Raw genomic sequence first — 25,473 nt, 5'->3', positions numbered from 1 at the left:
TCTCAGGCTACCCAAATATATGTTCAAAAACACTGTAAAAGAAGATTTCTCCTAATATGTCCCCTTTAAGTATATGTGTGTCTAACCAATACTCCATATCATCAAAATAATTGTTCAGCTGTCAGAACGTATTAAAACAAGATATGCAAGTGAATGTTAAATGATTTGGAAACCATTAACTGTAATCAGGGTCTTCCCTTACTGTCAGTGAGAGTCTCACTACCTCACAAGAAGAAATATGGACACCTAGTGGCAGAAGCTTTTTCTTTGTTCAGATATACTTCCTGAATAAAACCAAAAGTAGTTTTGATAATGGACAAAGACAATGAGGACACAAGGAGAATTAACCTTTTTTCCCCCCTCTATATCATCTGTACTATTAAAGCAAAAATGTGTAACTGCACATTTTAGCCACATTTTCAAATCATTTACTCTCTCCTGAGGCAAATGTGTGATTCATATTTTTCTTCTTCTTGTAATGCTTTTTCAATATCCAATTAGATAAGAATGAACAACTCAAACACCGTTGTTTCTTTCCCATGGCCCTCGGAGGTCAGCGGGTGCTACAGTAATAGTCTGCGTCTCCCGAGAGCCACAGCTGCTGTTCTGCTGAGAGAGCTCATGAAGAATTTGTCAAAGGGAACCCTTATGACCGCTGAGCTAGATTTATGGGATCCTGTGTCTCCCACCTGCTCCCTTTTCACCCGCACTCAGGCCCTAACCCCCCACTCTCCACACCCAAACACACGCACCTATTAATTTTCTCCCTTTCTGTGCTATAAAAAGGCAACCTGGAGGTGGCTTTTTATTTTACTGTCCTTCTCCACATCTTCCCGACGCTTGTTACAGCTAACTGAAAGTCTAGGCTTGATGACTCAATTCACTGGAGTCTTTACAGACACCAGGTGCTGTTAACAAGGATGTGTGCTTATGGAAAAATAAAAAAAAAACATCATGAATTGATCTCATCCTGAGAGAAGGATGGCTCTTCTCAGACATGAGCTGCCTCCCTGATGTTAAATAGCAGCCATTCGATGTAACAGCTGCTGTTCTGATGTCTGTAGATTATTTAGAAATGCAGACAGGCAGAACACCAAATCTCAAATCATATGGGATCTTTAAATACAGATATAATGAGGATGATGCATATTACATGTGAACCTCACACAGACCTGTATACTCATGGCACTTGTATAACAGATTAGAAAAGTGGATGAGCCAGGCACTGGTGGCGCAGGGGTTAGTGCACACACCCCATGCATGGAGGCTATAATCCTAAAAGTGGGCAGCCTGGGTTCGAATCCGACCTGTAGCTCCTGTCCTGCATGACATTCCCCACTCTCTCTCCCCCAGATTTCTGGCTCTGTCCACTGTCCTCTCCATTAAAGGCACAAAAAGCTCAAACATAAACCTTAAAATAAATAAATAAAGTGGATGAGCATGTTTGCACCATCAAGCCAAACACTACACAAACAGTGAATCTTTTTATTGAATTTCTTTCAACAAACCAACATTTCACACACAATCCCACCCTGTAGTTCATAATCACAGCATGTCTTGGCACTACATGTATTTTTGTTTCAGTAACTTCCAGCATCTCAAACCGAAAGCGATTGTAACAATAGCTTAGCATCTAATGATGAGACTTAAGTTATTTAGACACACACAGTACATCCATTCTTAGCAGCAGCCATATAAATTAAGAAAAAGGCACCAGACAAACTCTTATATATACTCTCTTACTCTTAAATATACATTTATGATGCATTAATGTTCACCCTTTTCCCCGAATGGACTTCATTTTCCTGTATGACCAATTCAAGAGATATGTCCCTCACTGGGAAATTTCTGTTGTGCCGTGATGAACAAAATCATTTGCACGATATCATTATGATTAATGTATGTTCTTTTAATACACAATAATCTTCATAAAATAGTTTTTTTTTAGTTCTAAGTGCAACCGTTGAGGTCTTTTAATTGAAAAGGTCACACCGGTGTGTCAAACATGGTAAAGAGGCACCACCCTTGTGATGTTCTGTCTACAGATGGGGCATCTGCGGTGTGGAAGCGCCTGGTAACAGCTATGGCAGCAGCAAACATGTCCGCAGTCCAATAGAATACAGTTACGTGGCTGAGTGAGGCAAATCACGCAGGCATTCTCTGTGTTTTCTTCATTGTCTTGATCGAGGCCCTGCACTTGAGCAGACGCTCTTGGAAGTTCAGCCTGGAGTCTCTCAAAATCCCTCCTCTCCTGCTCCTGCTCCCAGCGAACTTTCAGTTGGTTGTAGTAACGTCGTCCGACCCAGAGGAGGGCCGCTGCTCCGGCCAAAGCAGAAGCAATGGCCAGAACTTTCCACAGAACTGCCGAGCTCTCCTGCTCTCCTCTAAGAGTGTCAAAGTCTGTCGTGCTCAAAAAATACGGCGAGCCATTAGCGGGCGGTCGAAGATTCAGGGTGCCGTCTGTGTCCAGAATCAACTCACCCACACCTGTAAGAGTCGCTCCCACCTGGGAAAAATGAATATTTGTTAGTGTTAATACTCAATCACATTGTAAGCAAAATTAATGCTTTGTCAAGTTAATAAAAATTCAGTTTTGAGATAAGACAAACACAATTGCTAAAATGTGACCCAGCGACTGACTTTGAGCATTTCTTCTGTCTCCAGCTGCCCTTTAAGTTTCTCCCCACTGAGGTATTGTCCTACGATGTCCCCCAAGCCGTAATTGACCTGGTGGAACTTCTCGTGAGTGATCTCCATGTGATCTCCTAAGGCCTGCAGAGGACTCAGGACTTTGACGGTGGTATCATCTGATCCGACTAACAGGAACGGCACTGCATTCACTCGCTGGTGCAGGACTCGTTCACTGTCGGCCCTACAGCAAGTAACAAGAACAACAGGTCTCCTTAGTACCAAATATGATGACACAGACAAAATGTTAAATATATTTCAACTTTGGGGTTGCTCAGTAGTTTTATAAATATACACAAAAAGGCCCTTTTTCAAACCAACCCCTACACCCTCCCCCTCCGTGACGGAGTGCACTCTGTTAGAAGTCACACTCTCAGCTGAATGAAGTCCCCTTCATCAAGGTGTAGGGTAGAAATACAGCGGCAGGCTTTGGGAAAAACTTCCCTCTCTCAGGTGGAAACAGGAACTGTGTGTTACCATGGTTTCTCAGCGGCATCTTGCAGGAACGGCTTTTTTTTTGTAGCTAATGCATTCTGTAAAAATATTTATACAGCCTAGATTCTTCTTATTCTTCTTTAGTTATATTAGTGTAGACTTATAAAAAAACTATTAGATTGAGCCTACATTGTTTATTGTAATTTATAATTTAAGTTAATTTATTGTAATTTCATAAAACAGGGTGTCCTAAATTAATGCAAATCAGAGCAGCAAAAAGTGTATTTTTTTGTTGTTGAATTGAGATTTCACAAAGACATCAAAAGTAGAAAAATAATAAATATTAACAGCGAAAAGTTGTCTGCAACATGATTTAATATTATTTTGTTTTCGCAACAGTCCCTGTAAATATAAAACACTTAATAAACATAAATAAACATATATTTGATCCTCAATACAAAACACATTTGAAGTTGTTAACGTCTGTATGACGATATTAAATGTCTATCTTAGTTGGAGCAGTGTTTGAACTCACAGGTTGCTTCATCCATGACGACCGGACACAATAGGCGTTGCACGTGATCTGAAAGTCGGCATTGGTGCAGACTCGCCGGTGGAGGGTTTTATAACCCACTACCACTCCCCGCTAGTTGGTTTGGGACGGACTTAATATGGCGGACCCTTCGCGAGGACGCGCAAACAGAGGGGTAGTGGGTAGGGAGAGGGTGTACGGGTTGGTTTGAAAAAGGGCCAATGTCTGAAAAGATTAAGTGACATAGCTTGAATGATGGATCATACAGAAAGCCTGCATTATAAAGAAGTTTGTTGAATTGTAAGTCTGAGAGTGTTAACCTGTCAGGAAGGATCTAAAGCCTCGTCTTGTAATGTGAGGATTTCCATAATAACCAATGCCTGAATTGGATGCCATTTAAGATAATATCTAACTGTAACTACAAAGTGAAGGCTTCAATGTAAGTAACACGATGCTCTTTAAAACTTCATTAATGGTTGCAACAGTTTTGTTTTCAACACTTAAAAACCTTCCATATGTGCCTAATTTTACTAATTTTAAAGAGCTGGGATTTTTTATTTTTTTGCCCTGATGACCACATTTTATGTCCTGTGTCAAGCGTTTTTTTCCAGCTGGAAGCCAATTTTTTTTTTTTAAGCTGAGATTCTTCTGCACGTTTGATTGCTGTGATACAGAATAATATCTGACGTTAAAAATAACAACCAGATAAACAGAACTTCACCGGTTCAATTACAACTAGGAATGTATTTAGTATGTAATCCCTTCCTTTCTACCCTTTTGTTTCCCGTCTGTCTCACACTGTTCACTATTAACTTACAATTAAAAATGTCTATAAAACAACATAACCCAAACGATCACATGGTTTTACAATGCTTCATTATATTATTGGTTTGATTAAGTTCTTACCAAGTGCGTGAAAGGCTGTTCCACACCAGCCTGTGTTCTGTTAAGTTGAATTTCTGCAAAACACCAACATATTCTTTTTGGAAGTGACTCGTAAGAGGCTCTCCGACTGGTTGCACAGTACCTACATGGTGAACACACAGAAAGAGAATATGAGACAGATGTATGTTTGTATAAGTTTTTATTTGCTTTACAAAAAGTAAGATCCCTGTTTACCTTCAATGACAGCGTACTGTAAACATGCTCCTGGAGTAACTTTCAAAATGTCCCGGAGTTTGCCGTCTATGTTCAAGTGTGGAGCATCCTGAGAACAAGAGACACAGACTACTTGTATATGCATACACATACTTTAGATAGGCTTTGTATTTTTATAAAGTTGGCCTGTGCATGGCACAACTGTCACACATAGCACTGCAGTGTCAGAGCGTCCTACGCTACAGCATCCTACCTAACAGCAACTCCTTACTGGCAGTTCTTCCTGCATGCACGATCAAATCTCTGCAGATTGATCCAAAACACTGCAGTGTGACTGGTCTTCAACATCCCAAAACAGCACATGTCACCACGCTGTTCATATCACTCCACTGGCTGCCAGTTGATGCTCCAAATTTAAAACCCTGTTGCTCCCCTTTCAACAGCAATATCAGCATCTCCCCCTTGCCTAAACTCTATCAAACAGGTCTAAGCTCTGCCAATGAAAGGCGCCTGGTCCACCCTTCACAACAGGGCTCTAAGTCCCCCATTGGTTGAAAGAATAGCCGACCTCCATTCGATCTGCAGAATCCCTCTCCGCCTTTAAGAAAAAGCTAAAGACACAGCTCTTTCATGAATACCTAACAATTAATGAGTGATGTGGCTGACGACGATAATATTAAGGATAATATTGCTGCTGATTAGAATACTCATAAGAAGCTGTTGATGTTGTTGATTATTATAATGTGTCTGTGTACTGCCTGTCAGCACCTGTGTCAGATCAGACTTAAAGCCTTTTGTAAGCTCCTACTGATGCTGTTTTCCCTCTCTAGACCCTAGCTTGTGTTGGGCTTACTTTCAGGTGTACGTCACTTTAGACAAAAGCATCTGCTTCATTAATTTTAGAATTTAGAAGTAGGGCTGTCAAACGATGACATGATTTTTTATCACACAAATTCAATAGTTAATCTTGATTAATGGCATTTATGATAGCATGTTTGAAACAGCCCTACTTTCACATTCTTACTTGTTTTCTCAATTAATTAAAAAACAGTTTTTCAAGTTTAATGTGCTTCAGTCACAAGCCTGGTAGGTTGAAAAGAGCTGACTTACAAGATTGGACCCCACTGTTAACACCTTTTAGAGACATTAGTACTGATCTACTCTAATAGGATTTTAAGCATTATGTGAATGCTGAATATTGGTTAAATGGTTTTGCAACTAATCCCATTCCTTTCTTTTGCTTGGACCGCATGAAAGCAGAAAACATTTAAAAACGAGGCAGTATAAAGTTATGATCATTATACATGATCCATATCTCACATCAAGCTTATCTAGACTTGTCCGACTCTTCGTGTAGAGATAATAGCAGACGCTAGTGAGGCCAAGGCTGGCCCCAAGACACACTGCCTCGGTAATCTTCAGAGGAAATCCATCCATTCCTTCAGGGTGATTTGTCCCTTTCCTGGAAGAAGACCTGCACAAACAAACAAACATGGGTCAATAACTAAAACAGTCATGTTTAAACTTAAAATCCACAGGCTTAAAGAAACAGATTGACTTTATGGTGACATGCTGTGATGTGTTTACTGTGTCTGTGACAATAAGTATTGATTGATCTGAGTCAAGAACAAAAATTACATACACATAATATGCCAAAGACTCTGGTAATATACAGACTCCCTGACATAAAATGCATCACATTTGTTTACATTAGACTTAACCTTTCTCTGTATTTATGATGACAAAAGTATTCATGTCGCTGTGTGTTTCAAAGGGCTATGAGTAACAGCTGTGCTACGAAAACTGCTGTAAAACTGCTAAAATAATATTAGATTATGATATTATACTCAACCTTTATTTGATCAATTCGTAAAAAAAAATGATTAAAACATCCACTATATATTCTTGGTATAATGGAACCTGTGTTTATGTATTTCTTTTTCATAGCTACTTTAACTTAATGGTGTTGACATTCAAAGTATAACTGAGTTGAGGAAGTCATACACAAATAAAAACATTTGTATTTTTTATTTAACATTATTTCCATCATGTTTACGACTTCCAGTGAGGCTTTGTTTACAGTCTCTTATGAACACAAATCAAACACTAGCTATGTGGGGTTGTTTATATTACTCAGCCATTGTGTGAAGTGTAAAAGAGGAACAGATCAGTTTAATATAAATGAGAAGGACTGTCACGGTTTACTTTCACCTGCAAAGGCTTCTGTAAATACCGTCAGAGCATTTTGTTTATTAACCTTCAGTGTTTTCCAAAGCTGATTTTTATTTTCCAAATATTGAATGCTGAGCTTGTAACACCAAACAAATGAAAACAAACACGAGGGTTAAAGTTCAAAACAATATAACTTCCCTAAAGCTGCGGTCACTACAGTAAGTGATACTGGCTGATATCAAATTATTGGTAATATGCTGAAAGTCTACAGTCAATTTTATTAGCTTGTCACTGGACACATTATTGTCTTTAGAATAGTTCATAACTAATAGCATGCTAACGTTGCTATGGCAGCAGAAGTGACCTCTAAACGTTTTACAACCTAACGCAAGATCACAGTGTAAGCAAACGATTCTTCCTGTCTTAAAGTGCTCTCATCATAATTGTACAAATCACAAATCAAATCGGGTTTTTACCTGGTAGAAAAAGAAACCTCCTCAGGTGCACATGATACCGTGAAAAGTGTCGATCGTGTCACGTGACGTAGGTGACGACTACTATCACGTGACGACGTACTGCGCATGTCAGCTGCGGCCCCTCTCCTCTCCTCTCCTCTCCCCTCTCTCCTCTCCTCCACCGTCTGTACGCCGCCGACATGGCAGGAGGGTTGCGGAGAAAGCCCCCCGGTCCCCCTTCCCCTCTGTGGGGTAAACTTAACACTCTTTGGCAGGACAAACATTTGGTTCTGTTCAAGACGGAGTACACGTTCCTGGTGGTTTCGATCCTGTGGTTCCTGGAGATTGGGATCAATGTGTGGGTCATACAAAAAGTAGCATGTAAGTAGCTGTGCAGCTAGTTAGCATGCTACAGTGGTTTGCAGTATATCTAATAGTATCTTAACGCTAAGCAGTTAGCGTTAGCATAGCCCTTAACTTTCACAGCCACCTGTCAGCAGGACTTTACAGCCGCTGCATGACATTTACAGTTTCCTGTTCTTCTCCTGTGTTTACTGACATTATAACAAAGAGTACGGTTAAGCTCTTTTTGTGGCTTGAGATAAGAAACAAATTCATAACATTTGTCATGAATTGACGCAATACAAATAAAGATTGGTGGATTTTCAGTGTCTGCTATCCCTAAAATCTTTTTGCAGTCATAGATACGGATTCAGTGACTACAATGTAAATGTATGTTTTCCGCATAACTTATTATTGGACAGCATTTTTGGACCCTCATAAGTGGTAGTGGGCTGTACATGTGACAACTTTGGAAAATACCTAGATAAAAAATGAAGAATATTATCAAAAGAGAATTAACTCTACACATGACAACAGCACTTACAGGACTTTACTTTGTAGGTGACCTTCCCAGCGTTCATGATTAATAATGTGTGTTTTGTTCTGCAGACACTGAGATAGACTGGAAGGCCTACATGGATGAGGTAGAGGGGGTCATCAATGGTACCTATGATTACACCCAGCTGAAAGGAGACACAGGCCCCTTGGTGTGAGTTCCAAAGGTTTTGAATTTCTCCACCTGGTAAAAATCACTTCATGCATGCAGGATAAATAAGCACCTTGTCTTTGCAGGTACCCGGCGGGCTTTGTCTACATCTTCACTGCTCTCTACTACATTACCAGCCACGGGGTTAACATCCGCCTAGGACAGTACCTTTTTGCTGCTTTCTACCTCATCACGCTGTTTCTCGTCTTCAGGATATACAACCGCACTAAGAAAGTCAGTTTGTGAGATAAAAGCTTATTTACTATGTGAAGTGTGAGGCACTTTTTGTTTAATATGTAAATAATGGCTTTTCATTTCTGTGCATTTTTCAGGTTCCTCCCTATGTGTTCTTCTTTGTTTGCTGTGCCTCTTATCGGATTCACTCCATCTTTGTGCTGCGTCTCTTTAATGATCCTGTGGCCATGATGCTGCTTTTCGCAGCAGTGAACCTCTTCATGGACGGACACTGGACTGTGGGCTGTTGCCTTTATAGGCAAGTGTGGACTCTCTGACACCACAGTACAGGTTTTCATGAATGTCTTTACCACTTGACTTTGTGGGATTTTTTTTACAAGAATCATATATTTGAATCTTATAATTTATTCTTCATTATAATAAATCATTGTGATTGTTCTGTGTATGATATGTTGAAATTAAAACTCATCTTCCTCTCTTTCTGACAGTTTAGCAGTGTCTGTGAAAATGAATGTGCTTCTGTTTGCACCCGGGCTACTTTTCCTCCTGCTGTCCGAGTTTGGTTTTATCGGGACAATCCCGAAACTTTCTCTGTGTGCAGGCATACAGGTAAAATATTTTGTGCGACAGAAAACCGGGCAATCTTTCACTTGCATTTTAAAGCTCTCGTTAGTACTGCTAAGCTTCATATTTAAATAACTCTATCTTGATGTTGCAGCTTTTGCTGGGCCTGCCTTTCCTCCTGGAGAATCCCATCGGTTATATGAGCAGAGCGTTTGATCTCGGTCGTCAGTTTATGTTCAAGTGGACGGTCAACTGGCGTTTTCTGCCCGAATGGCTCTTCTTGAATCGGTACTTCCACTTACTCCTGCTGGCTGCCCACCTGCTCGCCCTGTTACTCTTCGTGCTCCGCCGATGGAAGAGGTGAGGCAGGCTTTGTCTGTGCCAAGGTTACTGCTGTTATCATACATACTGTAGTTGAAGGGGAGCTTGAATAAATCAGGAGTTATAATCGTGCCAGTTTTTTGTTCCACAACAGAGCAGCTCGGTCAGCAGTTGATATGATGGATCCTCATGCAATGCCTCCACGTTTTTGTTTGAAGCGTGATGAATACTTAAATATGAATACAGAAGCAGGAGCTACCTTTCAGATTTAAAGCAACAACATTCTTTTTTTTGCTCGTCACCATATTGTCTCTTAGCGTTTCTTTATAACTGCAGACAGTACAGAAAAAAATGCAACTCATTTTGGAATTTCCTGATTGTTATTTTATCTAGAGTCAGCTTTTCCTCTTTGTTGTCAAGCAAACATCCCAAATTTAGAAGTTATATTTTTATTTTTATTTCATACTGTATTAATCCAGAAAAAGAATTCAAAAGAAGTTCTCAGTTATTTATATCTTTGTTCACAGTCTTCCACAAATATGGCCTGCTACTGTCATAGAGTGAATATTGTGCTATATTTTTTACATCTATGTTGTAGATGTTGATATTAAAAGTAACTGTTTCCTCTCTCACTAGGCCAGGAGAAAGCATCTTTGAACTACTCAAGGAGCCATGCAAAAGGAAAAGCCCTGCACAGAAGAACACCGTGGATCATATCCTTCTGTTCTTTTTGAGTCGACTGGTATCTGTAGGATAATATCATTTAGGTCACCAACGCCTTTGTTGCTGTTAGGTGTCGTATAGAAATTTCGCTCTGCGTGCCTGCCTAATTTTGGTCAGTAAATTATTGATGTTGCTATTTAGAGACTGTCTTTTGTGAAAAACCTTAACATACAATCACAGATCATTTTGATTCTTTTCACCTCTAACTTCATCGGCATGTGCTTTAGTCGTTCGTTGCACTACCAGTTCTACGTCTGGTACTTCCACACGCTGCCTTACCTGCTTTGGAGTGGGGGAGTCAAGAAGTTGGCCCACCTGCTCAGGTAGGATGGAGTACATTTTACTTTTCTTTTACATTGCTTTTATCGCCCTTTGAAGTTCTAATACTGTATTGATTTCCCCTTGTGTTCAGGGTCCTGATCCTGGGTCTGATCGAGCTCTCATGGAACACCTACCCCTCTACTTACAGCAGCTCAGCCGCCCTCCACATCTGCCACCTTATCATCCTGCTCTGTCTGTGGCTGGCTCCACCCCTTTTGTCTGCAACAGCAGAATCACAAGAGGTCGCACCTGACAAGGACAAACGGCAGTGAGCAGCAGCCTGATCAGACCAGTCAATGTATTCGGTCAAATCAGCGGCAAAACAGCCTCCTCCTCTTGTTGACACAACACCGCCAAACAGAGAGGTGACTGGGGTAAACTATTTTTAAGATGAATATGAGGAGCCATTTGATGCTTCTCATCTCAGTGAAGGAAGCTAACCTGTAGGTGCATTCGCAGACAGATGTGATGAAAATGGAGTCGACCTTTGCAGCTGTAGAGATGAGAAGTAAAAAAAAAAAAAAAATTTCTCAGGTTTAGTTTCATGGATAATAGAAGGAGGAGGACAGTGTGAATGTTGTGCTGTTTAGGAAGAATTTGTTACAAAGGTTATTTCTACCTATTATGTTTAAGTAGTTATCTTGAAGAATATCATAAACATGACAAAGAACTTGTACTTGGTATGGAAAGTTTGAAATAAGTCATAAATATGGCATTTCCAGCTGCCACAGAAGTTGCAGTATTCTTGAATACAACGCCAAAAAAAACCTGAAGCATTAGTAATATAATTTAACGTGTGTATAAAACTGAGCTGCAGACAATCATGGCTGCACTTCAATGTGAGAAATGTGCAGTAGACAGAGCAAAAGTATGACATTTTTATATTAAACAGAAATGCCACTTAATCTTGACACTGTTTTTTCTCTTTTTTAATGTGTTATTTTGACATGCTACAACAAACGGCAAAATTATGATTTTATTGTATTATCCCAACAAATATATTTTTGGTATATAATCTACAGTGAGAACTTTTTTTTATCATTATGAAACATTCTTCTTTGCATAAAGGACAGGATCATTAAAAAGATGAGACCTGCCACTCCACAAGGTTTGCAAAAGTACACACACAAAATAAAAGTTCCTCTAAGGTTTGCTAAAGTAACTTTAATTGGATTATGAAAGAATCATCCTGATAATCAATATAATTCTCCTTCAACACTGACTTATCATACACCTGGCAAGGTGATACACTACTGAATACAAAAGCCCATTGGGATAATCTTATTGTCAAGCATACGAAGTATAAAGGCCACTTGGTCTCTGCCATGTAAAGGTAAGTCTAGATACAAAATTAAATTCTTTCTCATGTGCAGTTGAATATAAGGAAGGATTTTGGCTCTGGGTTTTAGTACGTTGCTAAGGCGTTGCTTCTTAAGCCTGACTTCTACTTTGCAATGAATATAATATACCTTATCTGTTCAATGTCCCTTTGGGGTCTCCATATGTGCATGAATGGAAATTTCCAGAAAAAAAGCTCCACACAGTGACATAGAAATCCCCAAGCCAATACGCATTGACACGTAAGCTCATAGGGCTTGCAAATACCAACCTCCCTTACATCAGGTCTGCATGTATCAAACACATCAGTATGAATCTGGGGTTCATAGTCAGAATCATTGACTGAATAAGTCAATCAGCAGATCTGGCTCCTACCAGAGATCATGGCCTCACATGTTATTGGGGTTGTAACACAACATGTTTAGCTTGATGTTCTCATCCCAGTGGCGCAGCAGCAGGAACAGCTGTCTGGCAGCTCCCTTTAGCCCGGCCAGGTCCACTCCCTCAGGCAGCTCCTGACATCGCAGCCAGAAGTCGGCTTTTGCTGCCACCAGCTCCCACTCCATGAAGTAGCCGGCACAGCGGTGTTCAAACCAGGCTAGAGCCACAGCAGTGGCCCAGCTTGAGCCTTCCAGGTCTTCTTGAGCCAACTGGCTGCTCCCCTGGAGGTCAGCTTGCTCTAATGAAGAGCCCTCGCACACATCCGTCTCTGAACCACGGCCGCTATCGGCTTGGCCATGATTCTGGCTCTGGGAGGGGCCTACTGATAGCTCGAGGGAGCCCTCTTCTGAGCTGGGGAGGTCAGGGGGTGAGTTGACAGGATCTCGGTCAGACAGGTGTCGGCGGCGGATTCTTGGTTCCAGCATCAGAGGTGTGTCATATGGAGTGTGGTGGAAAGGAGGTGCAGCTGATTTGCCGAGGGAGCAGGAAGAAGGAGAAAAGGTAACATGGAGACTAGTGGGAGCACCTGGAGGCTTGGTGGATAAAGATGGAGCACTGGGAGACGTGCAGCGGAAGGGCGGGCTGAGACTGCGCCGGTGGAGGCTGTAGGGTGAAGCCCTCTTCAGGCGGTCCAGAGGGATCTGAACACAGTCAGAGTAGATCTCTGTCAGAAGGAAAGCTCCTGATGCCAACTGTAGACGCACCTGATAAGACACCATATAGACACAGACTGATTAATGCCTTTGCACATTTGTTTCTGATTAGGTATATTTAGTAAGTGGCCTAACATCTCACCAGAGGCAGGTAGTCGAGGGCTTCAGTTTCAGGTTGTCTCTCAGTCTGAGCAGACAAACAGTGGGACTTCAGAGGAACCTGCTTTCCTGATGAAACAGAGGACCTGAGTCTGCCTAAAGGAAATCTGGGATATATAAAAACAAGTGGGCTTAGTGGCTATTTGAATATCTACACATTTGGATGAATATGTAATATATACCCCAGAAGGACTTGATCTCTGAAGTACCATTAGCTCAAACAGCAGGAGTGTGACAGATATTTGTCACATTGGAAAAAAAAAATATCACCAAAATATCTGTGCCAACATTTAAGGTGTATGACCCTTTTAAAAGCTAAAATAAAAGATACAGCAAGAGGCAGGTTTTTAAAGATGCACATACATTATGATAAAAGTACACAGTTCTTTAACCAAGTAGATAATGGGGCAGAGAAATGTAATTTTGTTGTCATCTAATATGTATTTCGGATAACTTCAGTTTGAGTTATTTACTGCAATCCCACATTCAAATAAATGGTGTTTCAACGTGAAAGTATTACCTGTTGCCAAAGAAGCTCTCCATTGACTTGCTCTCGATGGATCGCTGTGACCGCGTGCATGGGGCGCCTGTTATTGACGGGGCTGTGGCAGAGTATGGACTGCCTCCTACACCTGAGACAGCATTGTGATATAAAACAGCATTTTTCTTGTTAGCCCAGAGGAAAAGTGAACTTTCCCAACTGAGTTGAAAGCCTCAATTCACCCTTAACATAGAGCAGAAAAAAACATGTTTGTTAGTCACTTTCAAATGATTTAGTATGCTGAAATCCAGAGTGAAGAGAGAAATGCTTTGAAGCATTTATATTTTGTAGCATTATATTTTTGGACTTGGTTGAAAGTGTTACTGCTGTGTTAAATTAAGATGGGGAATGCCCCCCTGCTCCCTTCCACAAGGACTCATCTTGTTTGAACTGACATCTTGGTCAGATGACTCTTATCTCCAAAATACACTGACACCGAAATGTTTTCAAGCTTCGAGTCGACACAAATACTTACTAGAGTCCCAGGATGTAAGGCTACAGGGTGAGGTAGGAGTGTCATCTTTGTCTAAAGGATACAAAGATTAATGATGATGATGATGAAGTGTTGTTAACAGAGATGAGTGTTTGTGTTATTCAGCGTGTCTACCTGTAGAGTTCCAGGTGTCCTCAACCTCTTCACCATCTCTACTGGTGCGCCGTCTGCCCAAACCGATAGAATAGGTTCTCTGTCTCCGACTACCTGACTGAGAGGTCCGCCTGTCCCCTAAATGCATTGCTAAAACACATATACACACACACACACACACACACACACACACACACACACACACACACACACAGACAAGAGCCAAAATACAGCAAAAGTCATAGTATTAAAATGTTATATCCGTCAAAATAACTTTAACCACATTTTAAATAAAATCCAATCCTTTTTTTTAATTTTACATTTTACAAGAACTTTTTTAGACAATGAATGCATTTGCCATGAGAACAAAGATAAATATTGGATATGTGTTACAGGTTGAAAACATATTCATATGTCAAGTTGCACCCAGGGATTAATCATTGCACTCTTATTTAATTAGAAGAGTTGAACAAAGTTTCAGATTAAAAGAGAATTGTCAAAACCTGAGAGTTACTGACTGAGATGAGATGTCATATCAAATATCCCAATTTGTAGGTCAAATTACAAAATACAGATAATTACACAACAATTCCCATGATGCAACTCCATATAGACTTACTGTATATTGGCTTAATAGACCTCCTAATGACTAGTGAACATGTGTAGAATAAGTTTGTGTGTAAATTAGTGGTAAGTCACACCTGTGTTTTGGACGTCCATGTTTTCTTGCAGGCCTTGTTTGGGGTTGCTTTCAGTGGTAGTGAAGGCTGTGTACATGCAGATGATGTTACAGTGCTTACTGGTCTGGATTGCCTTTGTGCGGTATCTCTTAGCTGAACCTAAGAAACAGTAAGAGTTAAACAATATGGGTCAATCAATCAGTGGGATCATGTTTGACAGAGTTTGGCCTCACCATGTCGAACATCACTCTCCTTTTCTGCCATTTTCTCAAAGTCTCGTATAACTGAGCGAGCGGTCAGTTGGTGAATGATCTCCTCCCATGGTTCCCCTTCTCTTCCTTCTTCCCCTCCTCCTCCTGGACTTCCCTCAGCCTCTGGTGTCTCCTGACCCTCAGGGGTCCAAAGGTGTTCCAGGTCCACACAGACCTCCCAGGACACAGGTCTCCCGCTCAGCATTCCGTGAATGAGCGCGCGACACTGACCTGGTGGGGGATCCTCGGGCGGAGCAGCTGTAAAGAGGTACTCTGGGTCTGTGAAGCTGTCCCAGTCCAGAGGAGAGGCTGGAAACAGGAGTCCATCTGAGCGTCAGAGTGAAAAAGAGAGAGGGGGAGAAATGGAAGTGATGGAGGTGAAACAGGAAGTACAATCCTACTTTTCTGCACAAATAGCTTACTGGAGTCAGTGAGGCTTCTGTGTGAAAGTGTCCCTCTTGACGGGGGCTTTGTCTCTCCATCGCTTTCCTCCAGCCTCCCTCCCAGAGTCTGGTCAAAGGAGACCCTCTCCAGAGCTCTCCTCAGACGATGCATCTCCAGCTCCCCCTGAGGTGATGAGAAACTCCGTGCTGCCATGGTCGAACGAGCCAGTGCTTTTTGTCTTTTACGACACTCTTCAACTCCATCTAGACACCCGAGCTGGTTGGAGGGGAAAAGAGGGTAAGACCGATATTCTCTATCTATAATATTATTTTATTATAATAGGATTTACTTAGTGTTAAGAAAAAAAAAATTCTATTGAAATTTTTCAGACGTGATTTGTCTTAAAGTCTCCTTGATTCAAAGGAATGATGCATGTTGTTTTGTACTGTTAAACTACTTTTTAGGGCTTTTGTAGATTTTTTAAAAATGTAATTAACCATCCAAGTTTTGTACCTTCTTTGCATCATTTTCAGTTGTTTCCACTGAGAGGTTTTGTTGCCATCCTGAGTCGGCCCAGCGAGAAAAAGACGGTCTCTGTTCTAGAGGGGGCATCTTCTCAAGGCCTTGGGGTAGAGACCCTGTATCCAGCACTGAGGCAGGGGAGTGAGGGTCAGGCAGAAAGACCCCACCTGCAGGGTCGGAGTTTGACGAGGCTGGCATGTGTGAGTGTGAGTGTGATTGTGTTTGTAGACTCACTGCTGAGTTTGTAGGTTCTGTACTGAGGGAGCAGCGGGTGAGGACATACTGCTCCTGGATATAAGAGCTCTGCTGGATCCTCTCCCTGATGTCACTGGACCAGTCTAGGTCCACTCCTTAAAATAGATCAAAACGACATATTAGCCACTGTAGTAAAAGGTGTACAGTTTTAGGTAGAGGTACTAAAATATCCATCAATCCAGTGACTTACCTAGACTGGGGCCAGGGTCTGTGTCTCTGGCACAGGAGAACTCAGAGGAGATTTCTCTGGAAATCTCTCTCAGTGCCTCCTCCAAGTTGGTTCCATCTGCACACGACACCAAAGGCATTAACTCGGAGGCTGGAGGAGTTGAAATCTCATCATTTGATTGTCCAAAAACGGAACCCGTGGAACCACGATGTACACCTCTATAGCCCCGTTGTTGAGACTAAAATATAAAACAGCTATATGAGATGTGTCTTCCTGTGCAGACATACACAGACGTTCCTTTGAAGAATGTTTTATTTTATGTACCTCTGTCTTATTCCCTTTGAAATTGGTCATATCATAAAGAGTGCAATATCCAATGAGGCGATTTCCAGGGTACAGTGGAGGGATTTCATTGGGTGAAAGGAAAGCCTCCATGTTTTCTGGCAGGTACCAGTCAATCCTCACGTCAGTCAGCACAGGTTCAAAGGCTTTTTTCAGGGACTTGATTAACTGCAGAGATAAAGTGGTGACAGTATTTGTGACTATATAAATTATCTTTACAAATAATAAGTGCGAAGTGGAGGAAGATTTTTTTCAGAGTCTTTACTTAAATTACCACAAATAAAACGTCTAAAAATGTTGGAGTCCGACCACGGCCCTTTGCGGCATGTCATCCCCCACTCTCTCCTCCTGATGTTTCCTGTCACTTGTCATCTATTCTATTCAATAAAGGCAAACATGACCAAAACAATAACTTAACAAAAAACTTTTACTGCATTAGGTGTTCAAAATGCGGCACCATTGTTTCAACTTTGTATACATTAAGGTGTTTTAGTCATTTCTCCAAGTCTCTGTGCCGGGCCTCCTCTTAAGTGTAACTAGGGGTGCTGAGATGATTAATAAGGTAGAAAAGGACAAAAAAAGGGTGTATGTGAAGCGGTTCTTACACACTCAATGTGACAAAGAGCTATCAAAGATTGCCTTTATAATTGTTCTGTAACTCCTATTTTTTCCAATAGGGGTCAGTGCTGTCATGCTGTTTACCTTAGGCTGGAGTCTCTCCTCATCGTCCAAGAACTCTGTAGTCCCTCCTGTCAGTTTGGCAACGCCCTGCAGGAGTCTCCTGCAGGCTCGAGGACCAAGACCCAGGCCAAAGCATCTGCAGAGGTGAAACAATATATAAATGATATTTCCTGATCATACTTGCTAAGAATATTTCACAATATATGGTATTTATTTCATGACAATTGTCCTCTTTGTGTCTCATGAGTTTCTCTCATCGAGTTTCAGCTCAGGCTAATACAAGTATCTATTTGTGAAACCCTAATGGCATACAGAGGCTTCGATCTGTCTCGGGAAAGAGCAAATTGGGAGTTATTAAACAGACAGAACTGTTATTTGGGCTCTCAAAGGGATCTCATGCCATTTTGCTAATTGAGAGTTTGAGAAGAGCAGAGGACAAAATAATTGAAAAGACTGAGATCTTGCATGCTGTGTTTTAAACCAATGGCCCTGTCTAATTAAAATAAAAATAAAAAGTGAAACCATATTTACTAAGACAGAGATTTAATGAACATTTAATGAAAACAGAAGCATGAATAATTACCCAAGAACAATTATGCACACAGTATGCAGAGGGACGGATAGAATACAGTGGAGAAAGTCACTCCAACAGGGGAATACTAATGAGACATAAATGGAGTTATTGTGCATGGCTGACGGGTCTGAGGAAAACTAGAGGGGCATGTCTCTCACTGCAGAGGAGAGCACTTAACGGGATTACTGGGTGGGGCTGAAAAATACATCAGCCGTTTATTTTTTTCCACACTGTTTTGGTCTGAGTTATCCAAGATCGCAGTCTGCTTGTGTCCCCTCTGTTCTCTGTTTCTCTTTTTTTTCTTCCTACTTTGTGTCTCTGCTGTATTTATCACCTCATTTTGCCTTACTGCCCGTAGACCACAGTGAATTACTTTTCTATTACACACTAATGATATTATAAATGCCTTTCATTAACTAGTTGTAAGAATATCCTCTTTGTATGCACATGACTTTTGCCTCATATTTGATATCCAGTGATAACTTTGCATAGCATCCTTCACATATGAATTCCAGGTTAAATATGCAATTAGCAGCTAAGCTTGCGCCTTCAGTACCTGCCCGAGCATGTGTTTCTGCGGACCAGCTCCAGCACTTTAGCCACATTGCTGATGCATCCATCCGTGATGATGAAAACCTGGCGAGGATATGAACGCTGCATGGGCTGTTGGTACACCCAGGAGAGCGCCCCCAGCAGGTTGGTGCCCCGCATGTCGGCTCTCATCCTCTGAACATACTCATAGGCCTGCATTAGAGTGCCCTGTGTGCATGCAAAAGCACAGAAACAGAACAGGAAAGATGCTATCGGATAAAGGTGAGAGAAGCGAGCATCAAACGACAACAAAACCTGCCAAACTGCATGACGTCCCCCTGTGCAAACATCACCTGTGTCATCAAGTGAATTCACTGTTTGATATCAGATGCACCAGTTACCCCGTGAGGGTGGCAAAGAATCGAATCGCTATGTTTCCAATAAAGAGTGAGCAAACATAATCACAATAGCACCTGCTTTAAAACTACCTTGAATCACACTGTGGACAAACACGCCTGACATGAGAGGACGTTGGAGGACACCTCCTGCCTTAGTGAAAATGCATGAAAGGTCACCATATGGTCTCTTGACTATGAGCAGAGACTGTTTGCCTTTGCTGGCCCTGGTCTGGATGGAACCTGATACTCTGCTACTAAGGCAACCTAAAGAACTGACCTATTGCCTAAGCAGACAGAAGGAAAAATAGGACAGCAAGTCCTCCATGGTTGAAAAACATCTGCTTCTAGGAAACATGATCCGAAGCTCCGTGAAATCAGGAGATCAAGAATAAGACGCTTTTCTCTCTATGACTCTGGTAAACAAGAAAGATTTCAGTGGATGTTTTTTAAGTAAGGTAATTGTCCATTTCTTACATCAGTGCCGAGCTTGCTGGAGGGGAACAGAGGCTTGATGGTGGTGCCAAAGCCCACGATGTTGAGCATGGTGCCAGCAGGGATACTCTTCAATGCCACCACCATGGCCTCCTGTGGAAATATGAAGGGACAGACGGTAATAGGCCAAATCTATGGGAGACCTAAGCAGACATGCATCTACACATTTTATTTACTCAGTTTTCCCGTGATAACAAGTCGTTTCTGTTTGTTTTCTTGAGACACGATCTTGAGATTGCAATGGAGGGACGAAGTGATCCCACCTGTGTTCCAACATTGGAGGTAGTGACAGAGGCAATTTGAAAAAGGTTTACTTATGTTTATTTTGTGCTTTTGAAACTCGGGGGATATAATATAAATAAGTCAAGATCTTGAGAAATCTTCTGTAAATTACTCATTTTCACTGAGAAAGTGAATAAATGAAATGTATTGATGCATTTCAGCTCATGGCTTCCATATTACATGCCTTAAACATAATATGTAACCTTTGTTAACGGCAATGTTTTTCACCTTGACACGATGGATGTTGGTTCCACTCATGCTTCCACTTCGATCCACAAGGAACAGCATTTCTCTGGTGGCTTTGTGCAGCGCCAGAGGTTCACGCAGCAGGTTGGGACAGAAGTTTAGCATCAAGACCGGGCTGTTCAGGATGTCCTTGTGATATCGCTTCCTCATGAACTCCAGCTGCCGGCCAAGAGGAACTTCAGCATGTTGGCTTTTTTTTAGGCAGCAACAGAGTCAGGACACAATGGTGAGTTAAGAGTGGAACTGAAGCAGCTACTACTCACCTTCCTCTCAGGTTCTGAATCTTTGCGAGTAAAACGGATGAAATCGCGTCGAGAGCAGATCTGCTGTTCATACTGACTGAATGAGAGTCGACCCCTCTCCAGTATGACCAATGGGCTGTGAGGCTCTGCGGAGGAGGTTTTTTTTATTTGAATATGGAGCCAAATATCAGAAAAAAACTGACCTAACAAGAATAAACAATTCTTCTAAATACCAAAAGAATAACAGAATGACATAAAAAAAAATAAACAGGGCCAGTTTTTCGATGTCTTACCACTAAGGTGCAGGATGATCTCTATGTGTCTGTCATATGGATGCTCCTGGGCCAAGGTGATGTAGGTGGCAGAGGCACTTTGGGCGCTGGGGTCAGCATCTGCCCTCAGAGCATGAGTGGGGCTCTCCAGGCCTATGAATCAGTTATGGAAGATAGAAAGACAGGCAAATCATGGTTTTAATAGGTCTTCTTTGTTGTTGATGAGATGTAAAGCTGAAAATGTGTAACACAATCCCCTTTGGATTGAGTTTTTTGGTAGTTTGAATTCACCACCTTCTCCATTAACCCATAACCTTAATTATGTTTGGGAGATAGCCCACTATTCCAAAACTTCACATTGGCTGTGTCAAGAAAGATCATAGGCTGTTTAAAAACATGTACTAAGTCACAGAGGCCCTTAATTCCTAGAGAGTGTGCAGCCCTGGTCTGAATCCGACCTGCTGTCAAAACAGTCTTTTTCATAAGGAATATTTATGTGACTTCCGGGTGTTTTGAAACCAGCCTCAAGCAGACACTTGAGGAACTGCAGTTTTTTTGCACTCCTGCATTGACTTAAACTTTCAACACCGGAGGCTGCCGCTTGGATTTATTAATTCTGTCTTTTTTTTAGGAGGGCAGTACCAGCCAATAAGCAGGCCCCTCTGACCAGCAGCTGGAAGTTGAGTTCATAAGGTGCCAGGTTTGCAGCTGGGCTGGTGAAGATGGCGTGGGCACACTGCTGCTCAGAGTCCAGAGCCCGGTCCTGTTTCCCTGAGGTGGCACCGAAACAGCTGGTTTGCCTGAGGAGGACAGCAATGCAGAATATTAAGGTGAAGAATGCAAAGCAGCATGATACTATTAGGTGGAATGTGTTGTCACATTAAGTTAGATATATATATATATACCCTGTTTCTTCAGACTTCCCCCCATTTTCACTCTTGCTTTGAGTCATCTGACCAGTGACAATGGGAGTTAGCAGATTGGGGTAGACGATGCGGATTGCTCCATTCTCTAAAGTGGGGAGTTCAAGTGTTGTGCTTATGACAACAGACACTATATCCATGGGACCAATGACACCTGTGCCCACAATGAATGTGGTTCTTTCAAGGTCTTCATCCAGGATGAGATGTCCTAATGTAGAGATACAGCAGTTACTCACATCAAACCGACAAAAAACTGATCTGTCAGTGGGGCATTTTTTTAAAAGCAACGTCCTACCCTAAATAGAGGATTTCAACAAAGCATGTTTGAGATTTGAGTCCTGACTGTCTCTCATAATCAAACCAAATCATGATTTTAAGTCACAGTGGCAGGTGTGTTTGAGAAATTTCCTACAAGCAGCTTTTCAAAAGAGCACGTCAATTGTGTGCACTTACTGTATTACTTACTATTATCCTATTGTAAATGAAAGTGCATAAAATCCCTCACAAATAGATGAGATCATTGTGGAAGTAAATTCAGCAGGAAGAAAATCAAGTGAAATACATATCTGGGATGAAAATAAAAGAAAAATACTCTATATACAATTGGATATAAAATCATTCACACAAAGAAATCAAAATAACCTAACTTTAGGTCCTAAAGGGTCAAAGGCCAACTTGAACTACCACAGTTTCCATTAAAATACTGCACAGTATTAGTTGATATATTACGCCTGTAACCATTAGGCAGGCAGCCAAATCTAGTTGCCTTCCTCATCTGTCCTTTCTGTCCTGGGTGAGGATAAAACAGGATGCAGAGGAAACTGTAGCCATTCACCAGGAGACCAGAGCAGCAGCAGACATCAGTCTACAACAGTTCAACAGTGATCGTTGGTGCTACTTTACAACTGTAGTATTTTCCAAGTCTTAATTTTATATTAAGAAGCAAATAGCAGGTAACTATTTGGTCTCTTGTTTTTTACAGAGTCTGCAGAGCAGAGAAAGAATGCTGATAAAGCAGGGGGAGTTTTATGACAAAACATGAATGTTTTCTTTCCTTCTTAAAACTTATGAAATCATATGGCAGATTAAATGGATTTTTTGACATGAGTTGGGATTTTTTTAATACACAGTTATCTTTTATTCCCCTCCCTTACCATTGGTGCATTGCATGTCTAGACTTGAGCTCCCACAGCAGCCCCACTCACTGCCATTCCCACAGTAGCCTTCGAGACCAGAGCCTGGGCAGCAATCCAAACAGCAGTCCTTCAGCTTCCCTCGGTTCTGGATCTGGACACCCACTAATCGTCCTGCAATCACAGCCTCAAACCCCACCACCACCTCCTTTTCTCCGAGAGGGTACACAAATACACCTAGACGGTTGAAAATATTGGACACCAAGAAAATATGATCATAACATTTTCCTTGAACAAAGAAAGCAATTATGTATTTAAAAAAAGCCTGAAAAACTGAGACTTTTATAGCAATATAGTGACTTTCTTTTCTACCAGTCAGGATTTCTGACCTAGTTAAGTCACAGATTGAATTGAAATGCTTTGCTCATCATATAAAATGTTATTATGTGTCTTACTTTATACTTTATTTCAGAACCATAGGTCCATGTCTATTGGGATTTCTGTGTGATGTGAGGTTCCTCAAGGGCTAATCCTTATCCATCTAAGGTTTTCATTTGCTTCCGCATCAACACCACCCACCTAATCCATGTCTGATAATGTCTTAAAATAAATGCAGACATCTCAAAATTTTTAAATGAGAAATCTTTTCAAGTTCAAGTTATATCGGTTTACATTTAACCCGCCCTTTTGCTAGAAAAATTAGGGTGTTATTTACAAAAAATGCTGTTTTGAGGATTGGGTAAAAGTTGCTGACTAGTTATTTTTTCTTCAAACTCAAACAATCATAATTCCTCAATTTATAATATGAAATGAAAGTATAGTTGCTAGTTGTATTACTTACTCACCTTCTACAGACTCGATGTCAGCATTAGCATAGGTCAGGTTTGCAGTGATGCCCAGGGAGCAGCCATTGGCACAAGACTTGATGCTGGAGGCCTTGAGTAACAATGGTTCCCACGTAGAGGAGTTTCTCAGTCCCACCATCTCTTCAGGGCAGCAACAAGTCTTTGCTCTCCTGGTTGCATGAGAACACAGGTACACAGACCAGGGAAATGGTCTGAGAAGACAGGAACAGCTCTGTGTGAGTGTGCATTTAAAACCTCTCATTTTCCACTCACAATCTGATCTGAATATTCTTTGTGAAACAGACCTGTTTATTTTATTTAGCTGAATTCATTAAAATAATCTAAAATGTCCACTGATCTTTTATCTAAATGAAAATATTCTAACCAGATATTTATAAATAAATAAACATCAGCTCTTGGACATGTAACCAAGCTATCTACACTCCTGAGGCACTTAGCAACCAACTGTGATAGATGGAGTGTAAGAGGCTTGGTCAATCATTAACACTGTAGTTCAGCTCTTACAACACTATGCATCATGCCTAACATATGTAATCAGTAGCCAACCTTCATGCAAATCAAAATAGACTTTCTAAACTACTACTTGCACTACTCTAACTAGCTGCATGGCAAGAAATTGACATTTCACCCCTCTGCTTTTAGACAGAAACTTTGTCTCATCCCAGTTACCTTCAGTGTTCCACTTATGTAGCTCGTGTGGTCTGCAATAAATTTTCATGACTGGTTATTTAATTACTTTAAGTGCATCATGTGCAGAGAGCAGTGCACAGATCACCGTTAAGTGAATGGTAGTCTACATAAAACTGTGCATGTGTGTTTGTGAATACATGTGTGCATGTGCGTGAGAGTGTGTGCATGCGTGTGTGTCTGTGTTTGCTGTGGTCCAGGTAATGGTCTTTTCACATCTACCTTTCTAACAAGATCAACAGCCTCCATCTGGCTACCGTGCTCTCAGGTCATAACAGGCAAATAAATGCCTGGTTTGTAAAAGTGGGATGCTGTTAGGATACAAACACATAAAAAAAAGGAAAAATACCCTCTGCAGATTGTGGTTAACATGATGTACAAGCTTGGCAGCTATATCAGTGAGAAAAAAAACAACTTTAAACATTATGTCTAACGCGTGCCTGTGTGTGCATATGTGGTTTGAATCATAGGACATCAACACATGGAAAATAATAAATGACGTACACATTCAGATACTAACCTTGTAAAGGTTTTTCTTAAACTCAATTGCAGATATTAACAACACAGCCTAAAAAAAATGCCCCTTTTTTTAAACTTTTATAGAGTGAAAATTCTGCTTTTTTTTTCTACAAAGAGAAATGATTCTGCTGAGTGTTTGCAGTAGCAAAGCTGGCCAAGAGTTAGCTCTGGGCAATGCTGCAGTCTCTTACAGTATGTCAGTTAAAAGCTCCAGATAACAAGCAAAAATAATGGCCAAGGAACACTTACTGTATTGTTCAGTGCAGTGTCTGATAATGTGAGTCTGTGTCCAGCCTCTCAATCACTCCAACATCACATCTGCTCTTGCGGATTTCCCACTGATACACCGGTAGGAGTTTTCCTGGTAACAGAGACTGCTCTCTCCCTCTCTCTCTCTCTCTCTCTCTCTCTCTCTCTCTCTCTCTCTCTTCCACTCTCTCCTCAAACTCACCAGTTGCCCTGTAAAGAAAACATCTCACAAAGTAGAGTCAAATAATTAGACATTTATTACATATATAGTCCAAACAAGTAAGTAGGATAAAAACAATCTTTAGTATCAGGCAATCGAAGCATGAAAATAAAAAGGTCCCTTTTTGTGATCACTAACCAAAATGCAGCTCTGCACCAACCCCTTAAGTGAGATGTCATCTGCTTACCTGCTCTGACCTGAACCACAGATCTGATCAGTAACTGTGATCCTGAACCTGCTGGTGAGGCACAAGCTAACATACTCTGAGGCAGAGTCTGCTTTTCA

The 25,473-nt window shown here is 41.2% G+C and overlaps 3 protein-coding genes across 4 annotated transcripts; 1 reads left to right on the top strand and 2 right to left on the bottom strand.

The window, feature by feature from the left end:
* Window positions 1-1,473: 1,473 nt before the first annotated feature.
* mul1a (mitochondrial E3 ubiquitin protein ligase 1a) lies at window positions 1,474-6,255 on the bottom strand. Its single transcript, XM_061044552.1, has 5 exons — window positions 6,074-6,255; window positions 4,775-4,862; window positions 4,562-4,682; window positions 2,641-2,872; window positions 1,474-2,506 (listed from the first exon to the last, which is right to left on the bottom strand). Exons 1-5 carry the CDS (start codon window positions 6,245-6,247, stop codon window positions 2,000-2,002), a joined length of 1,122 nt encoding a protein of 373 aa, XP_060900535.1. The 5' UTR covers window positions 6,248-6,255; the 3' UTR covers window positions 1,474-1,999.
* Window positions 6,256-7,546: 1,291 nt separating this feature from the next.
* On the top strand, window positions 7,547-11,463 carry alg3 (ALG3 alpha-1,3- mannosyltransferase). Its single transcript, XM_061044551.1, has 9 exons — window positions 7,547-7,761; window positions 8,332-8,431; window positions 8,515-8,662; window positions 8,761-8,921; window positions 9,112-9,232; window positions 9,342-9,547; window positions 10,145-10,222; window positions 10,411-10,554; window positions 10,644-11,463. Exons 1-9 carry the CDS (start codon window positions 7,581-7,583, stop codon window positions 10,822-10,824), a joined length of 1,320 nt encoding a protein of 439 aa, XP_060900534.1. The 5' UTR covers window positions 7,547-7,580; the 3' UTR covers window positions 10,825-11,463.
* Window positions 11,464-11,696: 233 nt separating this feature from the next.
* vwa5b2 (von Willebrand factor A domain containing 5B2) lies at window positions 11,697-25,473 on the bottom strand. Of its 2 annotated transcripts, XM_061044549.1 has the most exons (23): window positions 25,376-25,473; window positions 24,969-25,178; window positions 23,493-23,704; window positions 22,669-22,884; window positions 21,497-21,722; window positions 21,234-21,391; window positions 20,613-20,744; window positions 20,341-20,465; window positions 20,060-20,236; window positions 19,532-19,642; window positions 18,685-18,887; window positions 17,576-17,690; window positions 16,856-17,041; window positions 16,553-16,769; window positions 16,099-16,457; window positions 15,624-15,861; window positions 15,184-15,528; window positions 14,972-15,109; window positions 14,292-14,420; window positions 14,160-14,210; window positions 13,664-13,775; window positions 13,127-13,250; window positions 11,697-13,035 (listed from the first exon to the last, which is right to left on the bottom strand). In XM_061044549.1, exons 3-23 carry the CDS (start codon window positions 23,629-23,631, stop codon window positions 12,280-12,282), a joined length of 4,257 nt encoding a protein of 1,418 aa, XP_060900532.1. In that variant the 5' UTR covers window positions 23,632-23,704; window positions 24,969-25,178; window positions 25,376-25,473; the 3' UTR covers window positions 11,697-12,279. The 2 variants fall into 2 exon arrangements, with proteins under 2 accessions (XP_060900532.1, XP_060900533.1); XM_061044550.1 differs by lacking the exon at window positions 14,160-14,210.

Source organism: Labrus mixtus, chromosome 8, assembly GCF_963584025.1.
Source record: "Labrus mixtus chromosome 8, fLabMix1.1, whole genome shotgun sequence".
NCBI lineage: Eukaryota > Metazoa > Chordata > Actinopteri > Labriformes > Labridae > Labrus > Labrus mixtus.
The sequence above is the reverse complement of the archived record's forward strand: the minus strand, read 5'-3'. Positions and strand labels throughout refer to the sequence as shown.

What these genes read in the sequence shown, in the direction of transcription:
- alg3 (XM_061044551.1), top strand. Translation starts at nt 7,581, where the DNA reads ATGGCAGGAGGGTTGCGGAGAAAGCCCCCCGGTCCCCCTTCCCCTCTG. An exon ending in GGAGACACAGGCCCCTTGGT is followed by an intron (nt 8,432 to 8,514) that starts GTGAGTTCCAAA and finishes TTGTCTTTGCAG; the next exon opens with GTACCCGGCGGGCTTTGTCT. An exon ending in GTGCTCCGCCGATGGAAGAG is followed by an intron (nt 9,548 to 10,144) that starts GTGAGGCAGGCT and finishes CTCTCTCACTAG; the next exon opens with GCCAGGAGAAAGCATCTTTG.
- mul1a (XM_061044552.1), bottom strand. Translation starts at nt 6,247, where the DNA reads ATGTTTGTTTGTTTGTGCAGGTCTTCTTCCAGGAAAGGGACAAATCAC. An exon ending in AACAGCCTTTCACGCACTTG is followed by an intron (nt 2,873 to 4,561) that starts GTAAGAACTTAA and finishes TACTTGCTGTAG; the next exon opens with GGCCGACAGTGAACGAGTCC. An exon ending in AGACAGAAGAAATGCTCAAA is followed by an intron (nt 2,507 to 2,640) that starts GTCAGTCGCTGG and finishes CATTTTTCCCAG; the next exon opens with GTGGGAGCGACTCTTACAGG.
- vwa5b2 (XM_061044549.1), bottom strand. Translation starts at nt 23,631, where the DNA reads ATGGTGGGACTGAGAAACTCCTCTACGTGGGAACCATTGTTACTCAAG. An exon ending in CCAACATCCATCGTGTCAAG is followed by an intron (nt 19,643 to 20,059) that starts GTGAAAAACATT and finishes ATATTTCCACAG; the next exon opens with GAGGCCATGGTGGTGGCATT. An exon ending in GGAGAGTGATGTTCGACATG is followed by an intron (nt 15,110 to 15,183) that starts GTGAGGCCAAAC and finishes ACTGTTTCTTAG; the next exon opens with GTTCAGCTAAGAGATACCGC.